At 38.5% G+C, this 22818-nt stretch overlaps 1 protein-coding gene across 1 annotated transcript; it reads right to left on the bottom strand.

Moving 5' to 3' along the window:
- Positions 1–4039: 4039 nt before the first annotated feature.
- LOC145572263 (uncharacterized) lies at positions 4040–6520 on the bottom strand. The gene is made up of 4 exons (XM_081631257.1): positions 6247–6520; positions 5706–5892; positions 5496–5612; positions 4040–4676 (listed from the first exon to the last, which is right to left on the bottom strand). Exons 2-4 carry the CDS (start codon positions 5853–5855, stop codon positions 4176–4178), a joined length of 768 nt encoding a protein of 255 aa, XP_081487383.1. The 5' UTR covers positions 5856–5892; positions 6247–6520; the 3' UTR covers positions 4040–4175.
- Positions 6521–22818: the final 16298 nt, after the last annotated feature.

The raw sequence follows: 22818 nt of genomic DNA, 5'->3' as shown, positions 1-22818 counted from the left end.
TGGGATGCCCTTGGCTTCATGACCTTAAGGTCGTCCCTTCATCCCTACATCAACAAGTTAAAGCTATAGTTGGAGGAGCGCCTGTCACAATCGATGCCTCCCCTATGAAAATCAAAGCAGTTGATAAACCAATTATAAATGTGGAGCACGATGAAAATGATGAAGATTTATTGGCCTTTATCGCCGAAGAGGTCTCTTTAATCAAGGAAGATTAAAAAGACCCCTCTCGACTACAACCCCTATTCAAATATTATAGTTAATGCTATTCTCAAAAGACAAGGACATTTTCCTGGAATGACTCTAGGAAAGAAGAAGGGAATAGCTAAACAAATGGAATTACCTGGTCTCCCTAAGTTAGACACTTTTGGACTTGGTTTTGAACCAACTCTAGAAGATCTTAAGCGAGCCTGTGAAAAGACTAATGCACGAAGAAGCGCTCGCACCCACAAAAAGGAAATCCCAATGGATCGTTATCCCCTCACTTTAAATGGACAATTCATAAAAGAGGGAGAAGACTATCCATGTTACGAATTCCCAGAACCACTTTTCAGTGATGGAATACGACAATCGGGATTCGAAATATTCTTGGATTGCAACTTTCTAGACGAGATTCCCGTTCCTGTGCACAAAGAACAAGCACCTCTGTGCTTTGACTTTAATGTCATGGGTCTCCTCTTTGGGTATGAGAAGAATAAACCCAAGCGCATCAATGACAACTCCGCGCTCATCCAAACAGTGCTACAAAGTGAGAATTTTAACCCCCTCCAAGCTTATCACTCCAGCGGAATGATTAGTTCAAGGGTGGAAAAACAACGTAAAAAAGACTACACTAAGTGGAAAGAAGATCTCTATCACTACAGGACAAGGACCTATGTTCGATGAGTCTGAGTCGTCTGAGTCTGAGTCTGAGTTCAAGTCTTCTGTCGTTAAGTCCTCTAAATCTCTTGTAGTTGCACCTCCCTCCATCTTACCTACTTTAGCACCTACTCCTAGAATAGTTAGTAGTCGAGTCCCAACAAACGTTTCTCTTTTCGATGTACTCCCTCCGTTTTTAAATACTTGCTCCATTTCTCCATGCGCGGATTTTTAGGAGAAATTGGAGAAAGTAATAAAATATGGAGGTAGTGGGGTTGGTGGAAGAATAAAAAATTGTTAAAAACCAAAAGTAGTGGAGAAAATTGAAGGAGAGAGAATATGGAATTAATATTGTTGGTCCACTTGGTGAGAGAAATTAATTAAATATTGTTAAAACTTTCCAAATAAGGAAATGGACCAAGTATTTAAAAACGGCCGGAAAAAGAAAGTGGAGCAAGTATTTAAAAACGGAGGGAGTAATGGTTTCCGAGTTTAAAAATATGTCTTCTTCTGCTTACTCCTCGTGTCATTCTCTTACCCAAGATAACGAGCATTGCTTTACTAACAATGAAAAATGACAAAGAAATAATTAAAGCAATGGTAGCACTTGAGAAAAAAACACCGATAATTGAAGAAACCAAAACTGCTAACATCTCAAAGGATCCGACTATTAAAAGATAAGTTAAAATTGGTTTAACTCTTAATCAAGAAGAAAGAACCGATTTAATTAATCTACTAAAAGAATTCATTGATGTTTCGCTTGGTCATATGGAGATATGCCAGGAATAAATAGAGAAATTGCTCAACACACTATACCACTAATTTCAGGAATGAAACCTATAAAACAAAAGTTACGTCAAATGAAACCCGACGTAGCCCTTAAGATAAAAGAAGAAGTTCAAAAACAAATAACAGCAAGTTTTAACAAGGTATACAAGTATCCAAAACGGGTCATTAACATGGTATAGGTTCCTAAGAAGGATGGTAAAGTAAGAATGTGTGTCGACTACAGAGATCTAAATAAGGCAACTTCAAAGGACGACTTCCCTTTACCACACATCGACATTTTAGTAGATAATACAGCCAATCATGCAGTTCTCTCGTTTATGTATGGGTAAGCGGGTTACAATCAAATTTCGGTTCGGGTGATTCCATTCGGGTTGAAAAACAGCCTTCATAACACCTTGGGGCACTTATTGTTACATGGTGATGCCATTCGGGTTGAAAAACGCGGGTGCCACTTACCAAAGAATAGCAACTGCCTTACTCCATGACATGATGCACAAAGAAGTTGAAGTATATGTGGACGATATGATCGTGAAATCAAAAGATCGCTCTGGACATTAAATAGCTTTGAGAAAATTCTTAGAGAGGTTGAGAAAATACAATATGAGGCTAAACTTAGCCAAATGCGCATTCGGGGTCACTTTAGGAAAACTCTAGGCTATGTCATTAGCTCTAAAGGGATAGAGATAGATCCAACCAAGATCAAGGCATTCATGTCAATGCCACTACCCAAGACCGAGAAACAAATTTGAGGATTCATTGGCCTGTTCCAATACATAAGTAGGTTCTTATCAAAGCTCACTACGATATGTGAACCAATATTCAAGAAGCTTAAGAAGAATGTGCCAATAATATGGGACGATGAATGCCAAAAAGTCGTTGATAAGATTAAAGCCTATTTCGCTACTCCTCTTATATTAGCACCAGCACTTCTAGGTATCCCTCTTCGCCTATATCTAACAGTCACTAAAGAAACAATGGGAGCAATGCTCGCACAAGAAGTAGAAGGCAAAGAAAATGCCATCTAATACTTAAGCAAGAAAATGCTTGAGTATGAAGTACGTTACACACCACTTAAAAAGTTGTGCCTCGCACTTGTGTAGCCCACAACTAAACTAAGACGCTAAATGCTCATTCACACAGTCTACATGGTATCCCGAATGGATCCCCTTAAGTACCTCTTTGAAAAATCCATGCTCAATGGACGCATATCTAGATGGATAGTGAACTTAGCTCAATTTGATGTGAGGTTCATGCCTCAAAAAGCCGTCAAAGGATCAGTGGTCTCCGATTTCTTAGCAAATTTCCCCATTGAAGATTCAACACTAATGCATGAGAATGACTTTCCAAACAAATACTTAATGGTTACAGAAGACGACACTTGGGCATAATACTTCGACGGAGCCTCAAACCAGATAGGATGTGGTGTAGGGGTCTTATTAGTTTCGCCTAAAGAAGAACATGTCCCAATTTCAATCAAGCTTGATTTTGACATTACCAACAATGCTGCGGAATATGAAGCATGTGTGGTAGACCTCGAAACGGCTTTGGCATTGGGATTAAAGAAACTTCGAATATTTGAAGATTCTTCCCTCATCATTAACCAAATCTCCAAAATATGGAAAGTAAGAAGTGAAAGTTTAGATCCTTCCAAAACCTGTCTAGAAAATCTTACTGATCAACTCAAGAAGGTAGAATATACTAACCTACCAAGAGAAGAAAATCGGTTTGCTGGCACCTTGTCAAGACTAGCCTCGATGGTTAGAATTCCCAAGGAAATTGAACAAATGCCTCTAACAATAGACACTACAAGAAAAGGGCCGTTTTGCGACGGAAATAATTCGTCGCAAAATGGCAAAATTCCGTCGCAAAGTGACTTTGCGACGGATTTCCGTCACAGGCATGGCGTCGCTCGAACTTTCGTAGCAAACAGTCCTTTTGTGACGGAATATCCGTCGCAAAACGAATTGCGACGGATTTTGCGACGGAAAGGTAGTTGTAGCTGAAAACAACATTTGCGACGAAAATTCCGTAGCAAGAGGAATCATTTTGCGACGGAATATTCCGTCACAAATTTTGCGACGGAATGTATTTCCGTCGCAAAATGGATTCTTTTGCGACGGAATAGTCCGTCACAAATTTTGCGACGGAATTTAATTCCGTCGCAAAATGAAGTTTTTTGCGACGGATTATTTTCCGTCGCAAAATACTCCATTTTGCGACGGAATTTCCGTCGCAAAGTTATTGTAATTTTAATTTTTTTTTTTTTTGTATTTTGTTTTTTTTTCCTGGAACCTGTATTCCTGCAATCCTGTTTAATTTTTTTGTATTTTGTTTTGTTTTCCTGGAACCTGTATTCATGCAATCCTGTTTAATAAAATACGTGCATTTAAAATAATTTCAGTCAAAAAGTCCACGCCCTAACATAATTCAAATATATACAACACGTAGCCGTAACTACCAAGTACGGTACATGATATAATTTTTAAAACTACAATGTCATCCATATACAAAAATCGAAAAATGACACCTAACTAAACACAAGCTGGCTGTCCTTGGCCTGCACCACCACCACCACCACCACCACCCGGGTCGTTACTGGGGTCTCGAATCTGAGGCTGAATCGTAGAACAAGTGAAAGGAGTGGTCAATCCTGTAAATCTACTGGCTAACTCCTCTAAGAACTCCTTGTTCTTCCTCTCGATTTCAGCCATCCGTTCTGCCACTCGAGCCTCCACTCGAGCATCGAGCTGTTCCGCCACACGGCTATCGATCTGGCTCTCAATTGCTTCCACCCTCTCATTCAACTCCTTGTGGAAGTTTTCCTGCATTTGAGTTATGACCGACGGTACGTATTGGCTGGAAGAACCCGATCCTCGTCCCCTAGATGTGCCGTAGTACAAGTCAGCACCAACACCAAGACCTCTAACACGACCCTTCTTATTACGACCACCAGCCGCCTCAAAGAAAATTTCATTTTCAGACAGTTGGGAACCCTGGGTTCTTGATTCCTCCTGTCTGTGTTGGTACGCCTCCTGTAACAAACAAAGGATATACAATGCAGAAATAAAAATAAAGAATGAGAACCAATAGTTTGAGGCTTGATATAGTTCATAAGTGGCAATATAGGTTCACTAGGTCCTAAAACTAGGAAAATTGGGTGAAAATGGGGCGTTTTTGGTTCTAACTTGTCTATTTCTCACATTTGTTATCTAATGAACCTATTTTTGACCTTAATACACCTAACTAACATAGTTACTTGAGTTTGAGGCTTGAAATTGTTTATAAGTGGCAATATAGGTTCACTAGGTCCTAAAACTAGAAAAAATGGGCGAAAATGGGGCGTTTTTGGTTCTAACTTGCCTATTTCTCACATTTGTTATCAAATGAGCTTATTTTTGACCATAATACACCTAAATAACATAGTTACTTGAGTTCGAGGCTTGAAATAGTTCATAAGTGGCAATATAGGTTCACTAGGTCCTAAAACTAGGAAAATTGGGTGAAAATGGGGCGTTTTTGGTTCTAACTTGCCTATTTCTCACATTTGTTATCTAATGAACCTATTTTTGACCTTAATACACCTAACTAACATAGTTACTTGAGTTTGAGGCTTGAAATTGTTTATAAGTGGCAATATAGGTTCACTAGGTCCTAAAACTAGAAAAAAATGGGCGAAAATGGGGCGTTTTTGGTTCTAACTTGCCTATTTCTCACATTTGTTATCAAATGAGCTTATTTTTGACCATAATACACCTACCTAACATAGTTACTTGAGTTCGAGGCTTGAAATAGTTCATAAGTGGCAATATAGGAAACAAGTGGCTTGAAAATGGGCGAAAACTAGTTATTACCGCAATTTCCTTCGCTCTTTTGTTCGCAGGAACCTTCCCTTTCCCGGGCACCTCCTTGAAGTGTGTATGCAAGAAGAGATCAGGTGCTGATGGAAGCTTCCCTTGATTCTTTGCCGCCTTGCAATGTGAACAAGTGAACAGTATTATTAGATACAAATGTAATTAAGCACATATAAATACGTACATTCAATTTTTTATACAACAACTTACCAGCTTTTTTGCATGTTGTACCGCAGAGATGGAACCTTGAAAATGGGTCGGTTCTATTTCATTATCCATAGAGCCAGATCGTCGGTTCAATCTGTTCTGTGCTGACCTCTTCTTGTAAACGTCATCCACTTGGGGAATATCCATCATCATCTTGTGGATGTCTTTTGAGATCCAGTCTGGCTTTAAACTAATCTAACATATATTTTAAACTAATCTAACATATATTTTAAACTAAACTAACATACATTATAAACTAACTAACATATATTTTAAACTAAAATAACATACATTATAAACTAATCTAACATATATTTTAAACTAAACTAACATACATTAAACTAATTCTAACATTGCAATATATCTTAAAAATTAAACTAATTCTAACATTGCAATATAAATTAAACTACACTACACTAAACACAAGTAATTAAATAATAAAATTTAGTTACAAATTAAATTAAAAAACATAATTAGAAAAAGTTAGGGTTTACATTAAAATTAAATTGAAAACAAAAACAAAGGGGGATAGTGGAATACTCACCGGGATTTGAGGGTGTTGTGGCGGAAATCCGGCTGCCGGAAGGAGGGTGGTGTGGTGGCTGCACACCGCCGGCGAACGGAGGGGCGTGAGTGGGCTTGAACGGAGGGGGTGGCGTGGGTGGGCGTGAGTGCGCGTGAGTGGGAGTGAACGGAGGGGGTGGGCGTTAGTAGGTGTGAGTGGCCGGATTCCGGTCGTTCCGGTGGCGACAGCGGCGGTGAAGTGGCCGGATTTTCTTTCTCTCTCTACGCTTTCCTCTATCTCTCTCTACGCTTTCCTCTTTCTGTTCTTCGTTTTCTTTTTCTCTCTCCTTCAGCGAAACTTCAGTTTTTTTTAAAAAAATTTCAAAACTTTTTGCGACGGAATTTCCGTCGCAGAATCCGTCGCAAAATGTTTTTTTATATATATTTTTTTTAATATTGTTTTGCGACGATTATTTCCGTCGCAAACAAACTTTTGCGAGGGAATAAATTCCGTCGCAAACTTTGCGACGGAATTTCCGTCGCAAAAGTTTGTTTCCGTCGCAAAGTTGCGACGGAATTTATTCCCTCGCAAATTAACCCTTTTTGCGACGGAATTGTAGTCCGTTGCAAGGTTTCCGTCGCAAAATGACCTATTTCTTGTAGTGAGAGAAAAGGCATAAACCGGCTTATGTCCTAGCCATTGAGGATGAAGAAGTAACCTAAGAAGAAAAATAAGAGAAACCTTGGTATACAGACATCCTCAATTATGTCACCAAAGCGGAATATCCACCTAATGCTGACAAGAGGGCGAAACGTGCTTTGAGACTTTTGGCGTCGCAATTCATTCTTATAAATGCTGAATTACATAAAAGAGTACCCAAGGGTAGAGCTCTCCTATACGTAGGCAAAAAGGAAGCTCAAAGAGCAATGAGGATAATTCACGAAGGAACGTGCTAAACACATATGAACAGATGCTAGTCCAAAAGATAATGCGCCAAGGATATTAATGGACTGCCATGAATAAAGATTTCCATCAATATGTGAAAAGATGTCCCAAGTGCCAAACATATGCCAACCTACAACATGTTCCTGAAAGGAATGGTGTCCTTCGAACAAGTGTATTATTGCGATAAGGGGTTCAGAATTATTAGAAAGCTAATTATTCAGTGAGGTCAAGTGATCGGAATGCCTGGGTGGAGGCCGCTTCCGATCAGTAATATTAATGTATAATTAATATTACAGCTTAATCTTGACTGAACCCTTCGGGTCACACCCAAGCAACTAACGAGCCAAAGCGACGAATTAATTTAGAAGTAATTAATGAGTCGACCGAGTAATTAATATTTAGACGTCGGAAATTCGAGCTTGGAGCGTCGGAATCAAATCTCAAATGTCGAGCCAAAATTTAAGATTTAGCGAGACGGGAAAATGCTTCAAGTAACAAGTAAAACCCCAGCCACGCGAAAGGCTAGGGAAGCGCGCCAAATAGGAGCGTGCCATGTGGCAGCGCACATGGCAGCACGCCATGTGGCAGTACACGTGGCAGCTGCCACGTTAGCAGCCACCAAGTGGCAGCGTGCCACGTTGGCAGCGCGCCACGGTGGCAGCGACATGTGGCAAAAAGAGGTCGTGGACCCGGGTGACGGGTCGTGGACACGGGCCAAAAGGAAGTGGCCCAACCGAACCCAACTTGGGGCTCAAGGTTGGGTGACACATGGTTAGCTCAAAATGCATGTGAGTTGCCTTTGGGACCAAGTGAGAAAGTGGTCCTCACCTAACCATGTGACACTTGTTACGTGTTCCTTGGTTTATTTAACTAAGGGTTGAATTCATCAATCTTTCCATGTAGGATCTTTTTTATGAAAAGTCCCACATTGAAAGATGAGTGGAATTCACAAGGAAGCTTTCCTTATAAATAGCCAAGGGATGGCTTGGGATTGTTCACTTGAGTAAAAGTTGGAAAAGGCATCACTATTTTTGAAAACCTTTGAACTCAAGAGTTGAAAAAGGCATCACCATTGTGAAAACCTTTGAACTCAATTACTCGGGTTTAGGTCGGGCCTTGCTAACTCCAAGGCATTGGACCCTTGTCGGTGTTTGAGTTGTGGGTGGACTTCCGTTTGAGGTCGTCGTAATTTCGAGGCTAGCTTTCGAAGTAAGAGCCCCTTAAGGTGGGGCGAAGCACGCGTCAAAGGTATAATTATTATATTAATCTTGTCATTAAGTTAATTATGTTTATGGTTTTATTTATTGCGAGTGCGGTATTGTTTTTGGGTTTGTTTCCGCGGCGAGTTGGACTCACCAAACCCCAACAGCGGTATCGGAGCCTCGATCGTTTATTTTTAAAATCATATTATTTTTCAAGGTGTTTTATGGCTTAATTTTTCTGGTTTTAAGTTGCTAATTAGATTAGTAGCTCGGTTTATTAATTTTAATCCCGTATTAGAGCTGACTTCAGCTCCCGAACCCAGATTTTGAACCAAAAATAGTGAATTTTAATTAGGGCTCTGTTTTTAGCCAAAAAACGACCAGAAATGCACTTTTCGAGGGATTTTTCGTTTTGACGAAAAATTTTAAGTCTTTCTAACCTTGAAAATTAATTGCATATTTATGGTGGTTATGCAATTGGTTCAATCCTTATTTTATATGCAATTTAAACCTCTTTAGGCATGATTACTTGGCAGTAATTTATGTTTGAAAGTTTGGTTTTATTTTTTCACATAATTGCAAAATAATTGCATTAAGTGTGAAATCTTTGTTCTTTGAGGCTTCTAAGTACTAAAGATTCAATCTTTAATTATGTTAAGTGATTGAAACTTTGAGTTACTAAATTCCATGAATTTTTTGTTGAACTTTGTTGATTTAATCATTTTAAGTTGATTGGAATCATAAAGTTTGAAACTTGTGATAGAAATTTGTTTAATCTTCATATTGGAAGATATAATTTTTCAAGGATTCACAAGTATTAAAGTTGGAATTTTTATTGAACTTGTGTTTATGTTTCCAACTCCATTTTATTTTGTCAAAATCTCATGATTAATTTAAATTACTTAAATTAATAGTGAGTGATTGCTCATTAAATTAGTTATAAAATTAATTTATAATTGATGGAAAAGTCAAGCAAAAATCAGGTTGGAAACCCGAAGCTAAGGCACGCAAGCCGAGATAAGTGCCTCACTTGGCTAGCCGGGCTGCATAGCAGCCCATATGTGGCTGCCAAGTGAGCTGGCCGAGGCTTGGTGCGGCTATGCGTGTGTCGTGGGCTAGTGCATGCTTGATGCTTGGTGCTTTGGTGCAAAGGGGCAAGCAGCCGTGGGCATGTGCCTAGCACCAGGTAACCCGTAGCAAACGTTACTAGGCTCGACCTAGCTAGTGCTACGTGGTGTGGTGGAGGCACATGTGCCAAGCCGCACAGTCCGGGGTTGCTAGAAGACCTTGGCTTCCATATGGCACGCATGTAGAGCGTGAGCCACTTGAGTGCAGTTGGCTTCGTGTTTTCTTATTTTGCCGTTTTAATTAATTTAATAATTTTGGAGGCTAGGCCTCGGGTTTTGAGCGGCATTTGCAAAATTCTACTTTGGCAAATAAGTGGGTTTTACCGGCTTAATTAATTGGATTAATTAAGATGGATGCGGAATTTAGTGGGAGCTTCAAATATTAATTGCGCTTATTTACATAATCGGTTAAACAACTTTGACTAGTTTTAATTAGGCATGTTAATTGGATTAACGACCTAAATTAGCTAATAGTTTACACGCGTTTTATGCATTGTTACTTATTTTATCGTTGTAAAATGCATGGGCCATTCACAAATAGTGAATGGATGAATGGAATGTATATTCTTTCACAGGTTTTATAAAATGGCAACTAGTGGGGCCCGATTAGGATAGAAAATACGGACTGCGATTCGTGATGTATTTTTGTAAATCTAAATACGGTCTGCGAACCGTTGAGTATTTTTGTACCTTAATATTTAGATTAGTCCTAATCGTAGATACTAGTAGTTGTATAATTTTGGTTAAGTCTTGAAGACAGAGGTTCTTGAAAGACGAAGCCATGAAGTTGCAAAAGAAGACCTTTTTGAAGACTTGGAGAATTCAAGGGGTCATGCTAGTTGCCAATATGCATCAAAATGCTTATGCTTTACATATTTATGATCATTTATATATGAATTATATGTTAGATGCATGTTTAGGATTTCGAATGTTGTGATGATTAATTAAGTTCACTTAAATCAACCAACATAGAAACCCTAGGTCCCTAAAATGTTGAGTGAAATTGCCATTCCAAAACAACACTTATCAACCTATTGAGAGTAGTGATGGGCTACGCCAAAGCGAGGCATCACTATTATTCCCTAGGATACGTAAGGTATGTGGATGGGTTTGCCAAAGAAAGACATCACATACAAGTTGGTTTTGGTTATACTCAACGATATGAGTGATGGAGTCCTAACATGTCGTAGCAAAGTGAATAAATTGTTGAGAGAGCATTAGATGCGACGATTTATTCAACCAAGAGTGGCTTGGAGCCATTAGCAAAGAGTTTCTTACCTTAGGAGATTGAGTGTTAAGACAAGCCAAAGCATGCTTAACCACTCTTTATTTCTTTGGATCTTGGAATCGACTTATTCTCGCCAAATAGGGACAAATTTAATGCGTGAATAAGACGTTTAATAAGATTGAAAATTTGCATGAATACTTTTTAATTTTCAAACTTATTATGTTATTTACTTGATAAATGGTTATACTTTGCACTTATATTTGTAGAATTTCAAATCAAACTATATTATTTTCTTTGATTGGTAAAGGAAATCTTTGAGAATTGTTCTCAAAGAAAGGAAAGGCAATTCTAAAAATACAATTCTCATAAATGACTTTTATTAGTCCGAAAGGACGGTTGGACATCATGTGTTCAAAATACTAGGTAGTTTTGATAAACATGAAGTATTGAGTTGGAAACTCAAAATTGTCAATGCTTGACAACCAACATATATTTTCGCTTTATACGTTGGTGAGTACGACTCATTGATGTATTAATTCAAGTACGAATTAAAGGAAAAGATGGAACTTTGTTATACCGTGCATTAGATGCTTAATTATGCCAAACAAAGTATAAAAGTCAAAGACTCTTAAAGAAGTGATTCTAAAAGATTATGAGATAAAGTATGATAAGAATTATAGGAATCAAGGAACAAAGAAAAGGAATAAGATTCCCTTTCTGCTAAAGAGTTCATGTTATTCTAATTAACTTAGCAAATTATTATCTTCACAATTATCAAATACTGCTTGAGTGTTCCACTTTAGAAGTGACCTCAAACTATTGAAGATAAGCTAAGTTATCGACTTACAAGCTTAGAATGAATCAAGTGGTGCTACATCAGTTGTAAGGTCATATGCTTTGTTTAAAGACCTTTTTAGCTAAGGCTGGAACAAATAAATGGTTATTATGTTCCATAATCAGCAAACGATCCTTTTACACACGGAAAGACTCACATTCAAAGCAATGAGCAATAGTTGCAAATTTATTTGAATGGCATGGTTGTCTAAACCATGAGTCAAGAATGATTGATTATAAACAAATATTTTCTTAACATGATAAACTGGCAAAAGCTCAAAGTCATGGGCATGATTTGCGTTACGAACATCTTTAGCAATGTCACATCGACAAGAACGTACTCAAGGCTCTATTAGATAGGCTCTTGATAGTTGATCGATTCAGAATCATTCTAATACAAGAAAGTCTTACTTGTTGAAACTGACAAAGTAAAGAGCTATTGTTCTTGGTATAGACAATTGACTCCGAAAGCTAAAGAGGATTCAACTACTTCAACGTTTCACGAAGAATTTGAAAGAATATGGCTATATCCATAAAATGTGACCAAACTTGACCTCGAATAGTTCAAGAGTTTAATGAAGTACGGAATCCACTTGGCAAGATATCAAAACGTCTAGATTAGATCGAGCGATGTTTGCTTGAGTCAAGCGTGACCATCACAAAGTTATGAAATTGAAATTTTCATAAATAACTCAACAAAGAACATAGTGTGTCTTCACGGAGACCTCGATGCCATTTAAAAATGACTCGAACGATGATGGTTCACACCCCTTCCTATAAAGTTCTTAAAGATTTGCACAAAACTAATGTTACACTACACAAAATGTCAAAGCTAAGAAAGGACGCCATATTCAGTTATGGATAGAATTAACTTCTAAACGTCTTTTCAAGTATATGTCTAAAACTCTTAGCCACAGTGGGAGTTCACTGGCTCAGTGAGAACTAAGTGACTCAGTGGGAGCTCACCGGCTTAGCAAGAGCTAGGTGGTTTAGTGGGAGTTTAATGGCTCATTAAAGGCTAAGATAGCTCAAGTGGGAGCTAACTGTTTGTTTCACAACGAACTTTTACCCAAAGACAATATACATGTCTCTTTGTAAGCTTTCAAGTGAGACTACGGGCACTACCTCCACAGCCTAAATGAGAACCTAATGTTTGTTGCTCTAAGTGGTGTCTTTCTAGAATGTAACATATTTCCAAAACGACAAGTGGGAGGAAAAAGGACTCGATGACAATCGAGCTTAACAACAAACTAGAACTGAGAATCTCGGAAGACCTTAAAAGGGCTTCGTGAGAATGCTTGATCAAGAATACTCAAAAGGACTTTACAAGTGTCTTAAAAGAGAATTCATTACTCATAAAACATCAGAAATGTTGGAGTAAGATCAACTAATAAAAGGGCTTTGGAAGCACCTTGAAACTCAGTATTTGATGCAATAACCCCGTATAGGTATAGAATTCACCAGAGGCTTGGATTGAATCCTATAAATTTCTATTAAATTAGAAATTAACCTAAGACTTACAAGCATACTATTTACTATTAGATAGTAAGGGAATAATGCCTTGTAAGATAGCTATGACAAATCCAAATTCCAAATAATGGTTAGAGGCCATAAGATCCGAAACAGACTCCATGTTTGAAAATCATGTTTAAAACTTGATTGATTTGCATGAAGGGTGAAAGACCCATCGATTGCAAATAAGTTTTCAAGGAGAAAACTAACAAATGTGGAAATGTACATGCATACATTGCTAGATTGGTTGAAAAGGATATAATTAAATTCACATAATTGATTTTAATAAAAACCTACTCACCAATCGGAATGCTCAAGGTCTTTTCGTGGTTATTCTAGCAAAATTGCACATATGAAATATGGCAAAATAGATACCAAAACCGCCTTCCTAAAATAGAATTTTGGAAGTGACTATAAAATAGTCTAAGGGTTTTAAAAATCTAAATAATGCTAGATTTGAAAGCAAGCTCAAGAAATCCATTATGGGATTGAAGGAAGCATTGCATAAAGGAATTGGAACGTGTTTTCTCATAAAGTTGATAAAAGGATTGACTTATGAAGAAACATAGAAATTCTTATGAATAAGAAGTTTAGTGGGAGCAAGAGTCAATCTGTAAGGTCTAATAAGAAGTCTACGAACTCTGTTGTAAATTAACTATCAAATTCTTAATACTTAGATTTAAAAGTATTTTCGACAATGGACCAAGAAAAAGACGATACTTAGTACATATTGGTATTAAGATCTATTGTATAGACTTAATAAATTTTTTAAACGTGTAAGGGAATTTAACGTGTTAAACATGAATTGAAGGACTTTGAAAGACTTTCGACCCGTATGTATAAAACTAAGTAAATGTTTGAACTAAGTGTGAGCTAGGATAAATACTAAGTCAAACAAGAAAGACTCTAGTAGAGACTTTCAACCATATCACACAGCAAACATTTTAGCAAAACTTAGTGAAACTGAATGAGCTAAAGTGTCACACGGATGGAATAAGATTGAGAATTACTCTGCAACTTAATCCATCATATACGCTATGATATGGAATCGTCGCACGACTTACATGCTTAGAGCATGTGAAGTACGTATGTAGTACCAATCAACCTGAATCTATGTAATAAATCGTTAGATTATGGCCAAGAACATCCAAAGTACTTGGATAAGTAACAGGATGAGTTCTTGACTTGTAGGAACAAATACAATTTTAGAATTGATGTTGCAAGCACAAACCTTAACAAGGATTAGATCCTTAACGAGGAAGCCGTTTATGAGCACGAGCTAACAATGAGTCGTGGCTTCAGAATGGTAACATGGATGTGCATCCATGTGTAATGTGCGGGAATTTAAAGTAAATTTCCATGATCACAAGTGATTAGGGTATCCCAAATCATCGTAAGTCGTTTGGAGTGAAACCCAAGCAAAGCATCATTAGGAAGTCTACTAAAATATATGTTGAGAATATTGTTGCCTTAATAGGGATAATAAAGAAGGTGTTCTATGGAAAGTTCGTTGTTGAACGTTAATGATTGTAGGTTGTCAACTTGAAGATCTCAATCATGAAAATGAGTGAGAGCCATCACTTGGACAATAAATCCTAAATCACATATAATCTATGGTACTCTCAAATTTTATCATCTTATTATAAAAGTGATCAGTAATGAAGATGCTAAGATTAGCAAAGTAATTATAACTAAACCTATGCAATAAGTGAACGACGACATTCACAATTGCATGAAAGAAATCAAGCATATTAGATATGGGTGTGATTTCTATAGATGTTTTATAAAGAGTGATACTCTTAAAACATTTGGAAAAACCATTTATCATAAGATGAACCATTCAGGTTTTGGAGTAATTTAAAATTTCATGCAATTTTTATCACTCCGTTTGCTATTTAATTGTGGTTTAGAATTAAATATTGAGTCCATTCTATTTTGATAATATTCAAAATAGGGTATCAAGACCAGTCTTGGTAAGGAAACACCTATTAAGTGAACATTGAATATTATAATCGAAAATTATCCCTAATTGAGGTCATTTAAACGATGGATGATTAATGACCATTTGAGATTAGTGTGTAGTTTGATTTATAGCACCGTTTCTTGTGCTACAAGGACATGATCGTCATAAATCATTGGCACAGGTTTTGGTTTAGAACTGTATTGGATCGACCTATGAGAATACTTTAAGAGGTTTGAAAATCGTCATAAGTATACTTCTCATTATTACTATCAGAACCTTTTTCCTCGACCATGAGTATTGTGAGCTTTCTTATTTGAGTACTAGTCCGCCTTGATGATTGTCAAACGTCTGATGTAATAGGGGATTATAACGGCAACACTCGGGCGGCTAGGGCCTCTCAGTAAGAGAAGCTATATTACAAGACTGGAAATGTCCCCCTATTAATAATAGGGAAGATGTCTTTGTTGTTTACAAGGCCTCTCGTAGAGCGAGACTGTAAAATGCATGGCCGTGCTCGGATGGATTTTAGAAATCATCTGTTTATTGACAGTCGGACTCGGAATCAAGAAACACTTCTGGACGTAATAAGTATGACAAATAAATCTTACCTTATAGTTCAGGAAGAGGCATTAATAGACATAGGAAAAGGGCTATACACTAAAAGCACACTTGTCCGGAAGGACAAGTGGGAAATTGAAAGGAATGGTGTCCTTCGAACAAGTGTATTATTCCGATAGGGGGTTCGGAATTATTAGAAAGCTAATTATTCAATGAGGTCAAGTGATCGGAATGCCTGGGTGGAGGCCGCTTCCGATCAGTAATATTAATGTATAATTAATATTACAGCTTAATCTTGACTGAACCCTTCGGGTCACACCCAAGCAACTAACGAGCCGAAGCGACAAATTAATTCAGAAGTAATTAATGAGTCGACCGAGTAATTAATATTTAAATGTCGGAAATTCGAGCTTGGAGCGTCGGAATCAAATCTCAAATGTCGAGCCAAAATTTAGGATTTGGCGAGACGGGAAAATGCTTCAAGTAACAAGTAAAACCCTAGCCACGCGAAAGGCTAGGGAAGCGCGCCAAATAGGAGCGTGCCAAGTGGCAGCGCACATGGCAGCAGTACACGTGGCAGCACCAAGTGGCATCCGCCATGTGGCAGCGTGCCACGTTGGCAGCGCGCCACGGTGGCAGCGACATGTGGCAAAAAGGGGCCGTGGACCCGGGTGACGGGTCATGGACACGGGCCAAAAGGAAGTGGCGCAACCGAACCCAACTTGGGGCTCAAGTTTGGGTGACACGTGGTTAGCTCACAATGCATGTGAGTTGCCTTGGGGACCAAGTGAGAAAGTGGTCCTCACCTAACCATGTGACACTTGTTACTTGTTCCTTGGTTTATTTAACTAAGGATTGAATTCTTCAATCTTTCCATGTAGGATCTTTTTTATGAAAAGTCCCACATTGAAAGATGAGTGGAACTCACAAGGAAGCTTTCCTTATAAATAGCCAAGGGATGGCTTGGGATTGTTCACTTGAGTAAGAGTTGGAAAAAGCATCACTATTTATGAAACCTTTGAACTCAAGAGTTGAAAAAGGCATCACCATTGTGAAAACCTTTAAACTCAATTAGTCAGGTTTAGGTTGGGCCTTGCTAACTTCAAGGCATTGGACCCTTGTCGGTGTTCGAGTTGTGGGTGAACTTCCGATGGAGGTCGTCGTAATTTCGAGGCTAGCTTTCGAAGTAAGAGCCCCTTAAGGTCGGGCGAAGCACGCGTCAAAGGTATAATTATTATCTTAATCTTGTCATTAAGTTAATTATTTTTATGGTTTTATTTATTGTGAGTGCGGTCTTGTTTTTGGGTTTGTTTCCGCGATGAGTCAGACTCACCAAACCACAACAGTTCCGCCATCTCTTCTCTACACCTACACATCTCAATGGCCATTCTTAACTTGGGGAATAGATATCATTGGAAAAATCACTCCTCCTGGGACAAGGGGCCATGAATACATCCTCGTTGCAATAGACTACTTCACCAAATGGGTCGAACAGCCTCATATGCGAAACTCACTACAAAACATGTAGCACTCTTTATCGAAAGAAACATCATTTGTCGATATGGAGTCCCACATGAGATGATAAGGGACAATTGAACTCACTTTCAAGCAGAATGTGAAAAGCTACTTCAAAAGTACGGGATTCAGCGTCATCATTCTTCCCCTTATAGGCGGCGTCATCATTCTTTCCCTTATAGGCCTCAAGCAAATGGTGCAGTAGAAGCAGCTCATAAGAACTTAGAGACCATCATCGAAAAGATGACGAAAAACTACAAGGATTGTCCTAACAAACTCCATTTCTCTCTTTGGGGTTATCGCACGTCAATTCGCTCGTCCACAGGAAATACGTCGTTCTCCTTAGTCTAGGAAATACCTTCCTTGCTCATTGCATTGGAAAGTAAACTTGACGAGGTTGAATGGACAAGGGTGAGATACGAAGAGCTAATTCTACTCGATGAGAAATGACTAGAAGCTCTACATAATACTCAATGCTATCAAAGTTGCATGGCTAGACACTTTAATAAGAAGGTCAAGACAAGAAACATCAAAGTACGATACTTGGTGTTAAAAGCACTTAGGAAAAATGTTCTAGACCCAAGAGGCAAGTTTAGGCCTAATTGGTCCGGACCATAAATCGTCAAAACTATCCTATTAGGAGGTGTTGCAAAACTAATTTAACCGATATGGACGAAAACGAATTCTCAAACATGACGAATCTTAACCAACTCAAAAAGTTCTACCCATGATTTAATTGAGTTTTATACTCAAGAAAGCTACGTTTGGCCTGATTCCTTAGCAAGGATACGTATGCAGCCCTTCACGGGGTGCGACCACTTTAATTTTGCAAATCTCGCATTTTTACAACAGCACGTCAACTTGGCATCAGCATCGCATCAAAAAGGGCTCCAACGCGCTGTGATAGTAATATACTAATATCGCGCCACGACAAGCTCATCGCACCGCGATAGGATTATCGCGCCGTATTGGATCCAAATCTTCGGCGCCGTGATGATTTTATCGAGCAGTGCATGTTTCGGTTTATTTCGGAGATTTTCGACTTTCGTACTCGAATTATTTTCAAAATTACTCAAGTTGTTTTCATTGCTTTTTAAAAAAGATATTTAAAAAATAAAAGTTGATTTAATAAAAATTACATTATTGATGGAATATAGAAAGGCTAAAAAATAAAATTGAGTTAAAATTAAAACTTGTCTAATAAATTAAAAGTAAAGCAATGCTCTAATCTGTCTTCTCTTTCCTAGCCCTTTTCCAATTCTTGTCCGCTTCTTCTTCATCATCTATCTCCTTTACTAGTAGGGACCCCTTCGATGATCTAACCACTACCTTAGAAGAAATAGTTTCTCCTTTAGCAAATACACCAACTTTCTTCTCAACCCAAGCCTTCTTAGGGTCAGCTTTCCTTTTCTCCACAACACTCTTTTTCTTAGGCATAACAGGAGTCTTTAATTCAACTCTTGAACCCAGGCTCTTTAGGAGGAATTTTCTTATCACCTAAGCGGTCTTTAACACTTGCCTTTTTTGTACTTATGCTTCGAATTTTGTTCTTATCCTTTTGAGATCTACTAAATAACCACTGCTTCACTTCTCTAGACAATGGAGGAGGAACTCTATGGGAGACAAATTCCCACAAAGGTCTAGCACTCCAATAGCCATCAAATCGCTCAACATTCTACGACATAGGGTATTCATAAGGTCTATGAATTGAAGATCTCTAGAAGAGATGGTTTGAGCAAGGCCATATTGCCTTTTCACCCTAGAAGGGTAATAAAAGGTTAACTTTGATAAACTTGGAATACGGCAAGAAGGTTGGGTATTGACTCCAACCATCTTCTCAATCTTCACTAAGAGATGACCCATTTAATGGAAAAGTCTCGAGTTTCGAAGATTCTAATCCACTCTAGGCGTCCCATCTTCAAAGAAAAGTGTTTCTTTCTTCTTACAAGGTAGTAGGGAGTGTATTTTTCAATATTGTCAGGAGGACTTATTAATTCAAGTCTTTCCATTAGCCAAGCCTGCATGAATGAAATAAAACTTTTATTACTCTACACAATTGTATTTTTAATTTCTGTAATTAAAAGTATTAATTTTCTACTTGTAATAAAATTGGAGATCCTCGAAGTGGAGCTTTGGGATCCTTCTTTAATTCATCCAAGCTAAGCATTATTTCTCCAACAATTAATAGCATCAGATTTCTCCCGGCATCAATTTGTTCCATAACAGATGCTAAAATAGCTTGCCCCACGTGCATGCCACCACTAGTGAGAAGAGATTGGCTAAACATGCTAAAGAGGAATGCTATCCTCTTGTAAACATGGAAAGATTCTGACTTTGGTCTATTAAAATAAAAAGATATAAACTTTTTAAGATCAACTTCGCTAACATCGACTATGGTTTTCAAATAATTGTCTTTAAGGTTAAAAAATTGCTAAAATCTTTGTAGTAATATTCACAAATCGTGGGAATTACCGAAAGATTTAAAGAAGGAAAACCAAGAATGGCCCCAAATTCTTCTGACAAAGGGCTAATCTCGTCATTACCAAATCTAAAACAATGAATATTGGAATCCCTATATTCTAAGGCAGTATGGATGAAATCAATGTCAAAATCTACCCCTTTAATGCCAAATAAACCCCCCCATATGGAAAAAGTCAAGCTCTTTTCTTTCCTTAGCGGTCAAAGTTCGGCACCACTCACGGGTCGTGTCACAAAAATTCCTAGCCATAACTATTTGATTGGGAATTAAAGATTTAGATTGCTATTTGCTTGGATTATGCTGAAAACGATGTATTTGGGGGCTTTTTATAAAGCAAATCGACACAAAAGCCGAGTTCTATTCAAACTCGGAAAATTCAAAACCATCGCGCCGCGATAGACCTTAGCGTCGGCGTTGGGAAACTCGTGGTGCTGAACGCATTGATTTGACTTCGACTCGGATTTGTACTTTGATTTTTTCCGGATTTTTATTTTTCCAAGCCTTATCCAACTTAACTTTTCCTATTTTAAACTTAGTTTTTGGAGTTTATTTTTTTCAAAAAAGTTTAATTAATTTTAAACTTAGTTTTTTAAACTCCAATTTATTTTTTTTCATTTTTTATTTTGGGGGAGCGAGTCGGATACCCTCCAATGATAATAAAAATGACAGAAATTTTCGCGCAAATTTGTCACAAATCTCACTCACATGCACATAAATAAAATGTAAAAATAAAACGCAAAGACTAAAATGTACATAATAAGTTTAGTGTATACACAACAGGTCTAATAAGTAATAAGATTCAATAAAATTCACAATTAATAAAAGAAAGTCCTACAAAGTCAGAAAAATAAATAAACACAGGTACAAAGTTATGGTGCCGGAGGACGAATACCGAAAGTATCATAAAAATGCAAGGTCCGTAGAGTCAATCCTTGACTAGAATCAGCACCGCCAACCGTCGAAATAGAGAGAGTCAGACCGACCCATGCGGCCTCACCCTGCTGCTCCTGCTACTGTGGCTGCCGTAACGATGAGCCAACCTCATACGTTCCGCCAATCCCGTGAAAACTAGGAGTCCCGAAGGGAGCCAACACCGGACTACCCTGACCTAGTGGCCTCACCGCTCCATCAGAAGAAGAGCTAGAATCCTATAACACCATGGTGGGGATCGAAGCCTCTCGCCCGTCTTGGGACTCAACTGAGGTGCGGCGACGCCTCGACCAAACTCTCTCCCTCGAGCCCTCTATCCTCGAGCGGGTGCGTGTCTGAGGAGTAGGATAAAACAAAAAAAGTAAGCAAAGTCAGACATAAAAAGGGAGGATAAACAAAAAGTAATATGAGTCAAGAAGCATACCGGCGGAACGTCCCAGCACAACGGCACGATGCTCAGTGGCTCAGCCTCACTAGCTGATACCGAAAGGCGTCATAGTTGCCGCCATTTGTGTCACCACCTCACGTGAAAACTGCAAAAGTAATAAAGTTAGAGATAGCCAAAATACATATGTGCTGTTAAATACAAAAAGATGACCACCCAGTTCTAACGTCGAGGGATCAACCTCGAGATCAGACGCCACTCCTAAGGAGCCGGAGGGACCATCTCCTTAATCGATCAGTATGTCCCTTGGTAGGTAAAGGACATACGAGGAGAGACAAACTCCGTAGCTTCCTCTCTAGCCTGCAAATATGAAATCCAGCGATTAAGAACTGTTGGGGGCTTCTCAAAGGAGAAATAGTAGGGACTGGCAGATAGACCTCAGCAGAAGAAAGGGGAAGGTCCTTGTTGACTGGAAACACGGCCGACCGGAACTCTAGTCTAGTGATGATAGTGAAGTCTAGAGGGGTGATATTCATCTCACCCCACGGAAAGTGAAAAGTGTTAGTGGTGTCCCAATAGATTTCTACTAACCCACGAACAATGTACCGACTGTACTGCCTAGAGTGAACAGCCAGCGCGGCTCGGAGGAGGGGAGTCAAGCCACAAGACTCCTAAAGTGTGTTCAGCTCTGCATTCTCCAGAAAGTAATGTTCGTAGAGCCTCCTAATGTCGTTGTTGCCTGAGCTATGGCAACGAACTCGCTCGTCAGCAATCCCTAGCCGAACACGCTGGGAAATGTGGTAGATGGGCTGGAAAAACAGGGACTACCCATCCCACTCAGAAAGTCCTCCACCGCGGCTACTGCAAGCATCCTCGCCGTCGTCAGCAGGCTCGTCCTCTCGGTGAGAAGAACAAGAACATGAGCCAGAACCTTGACGTTGAGCCATACTAATTATTGTAAACACATGGAAACAATAAATTAAAGGTTCTGTAGTGTCTAAAGTTCACCTAGCCGCATGATACTATGTTCGTCCAAAAACAGAGTATGTAGTACCAAAACAGAGCATGGTTTTGGTTGCACAATAACAAGATTTTTGAGCAAAAAAAAAACAATTTCTTACAATTCTATGACAAATATTGCAACAAATTAAGCACAAATAGCAAACAAAATCATGAAGAACAAGTCACATTGTACTCACGAACATGCAGTATGCAACAATGGTGAATTGCTCGTTTCTTCACCAAATCAAGCCAAACAAGTTTCAAAATGCTCACAAAGCAATATACAAACATATACAAGTGTAGGCGTCGTTTGAAGTGTGCCTACGTTAGCATGTTGTGAATATGCTTGACACTCATAGGAAGTGGGAATTGACATATACGATTAGGGACAATGATTAGGGACAACGATTAGGGACAAGGAAAGTAGGGAGCCGCCAACAAGTTTTTAAGGAACTTGTAAACCGTTCATGGATCATAAAAGGCAACCACGATAAAGGGACAACGATAGGCAACAACGATTGACCCGTGAAGGTTACAACCCATTCATAATCCATGAGATTACTAACTCCATATGGTTCGGAACCACGAAAGGAGGATCGAGGATGATATTACAAAGTGAGTCATGGAGTCACATTCACCCGTATTGGCCTCTACTCGATTCTTATAGTGAAAAGTGATTCCTGCGATCTCAAAGGTATGCAAACAAAGATTCAATTTGCTCCAAACTATTAGGCTAAATTGGTTGAATATTAGTGCAACACATAATTCTAAAATATTAGTGATCACTTTAATTAATAACAAGATTAATAAGGAAACTAAATCGGTCGTCCAAATTATCTTATTAGGCGTGATTTTCGATTACATATTCCCTTGAAACATGCAATATAGTGATTAACAAATATAGTAAAAATCAACATTAATATTGGAAGCA

The sequence above is a fragment of the Chenopodium album genome, chromosome 12 (assembly GCF_948465745.1).
Source record: "Chenopodium album chromosome 12, dcCheAlbu1.1, whole genome shotgun sequence".
Classification (NCBI taxonomy): domain Eukaryota; kingdom Viridiplantae; phylum Streptophyta; class Magnoliopsida; order Caryophyllales; family Amaranthaceae; genus Chenopodium; species Chenopodium album.
This window is presented reverse-complemented; position numbering and strand designations above follow the sequence as displayed.

Bases quoted from the DNA above. Each gene is read 5' to 3' on its own strand.
- LOC145572263 (XM_081631257.1), bottom strand. From the start codon at position 5,855: ATGATGATGGATATTCCCCAAGTGGATGACGTTTACAAGAAGAGGTCA. The intron at 5,613-5,705 runs GTAAGTTGTTGT...TCACATTGCAAG, and splicing joins TACAACATGCAAAAAAGCTG to GCGGCAAAGAATCAAGGGAA. The intron at 4,677-5,495 runs GTAATAACTAGT...TGTTTGTTACAG, and splicing joins AAAGAGCGAAGGAAATTGCG to GAGGCGTACCAACACAGACA.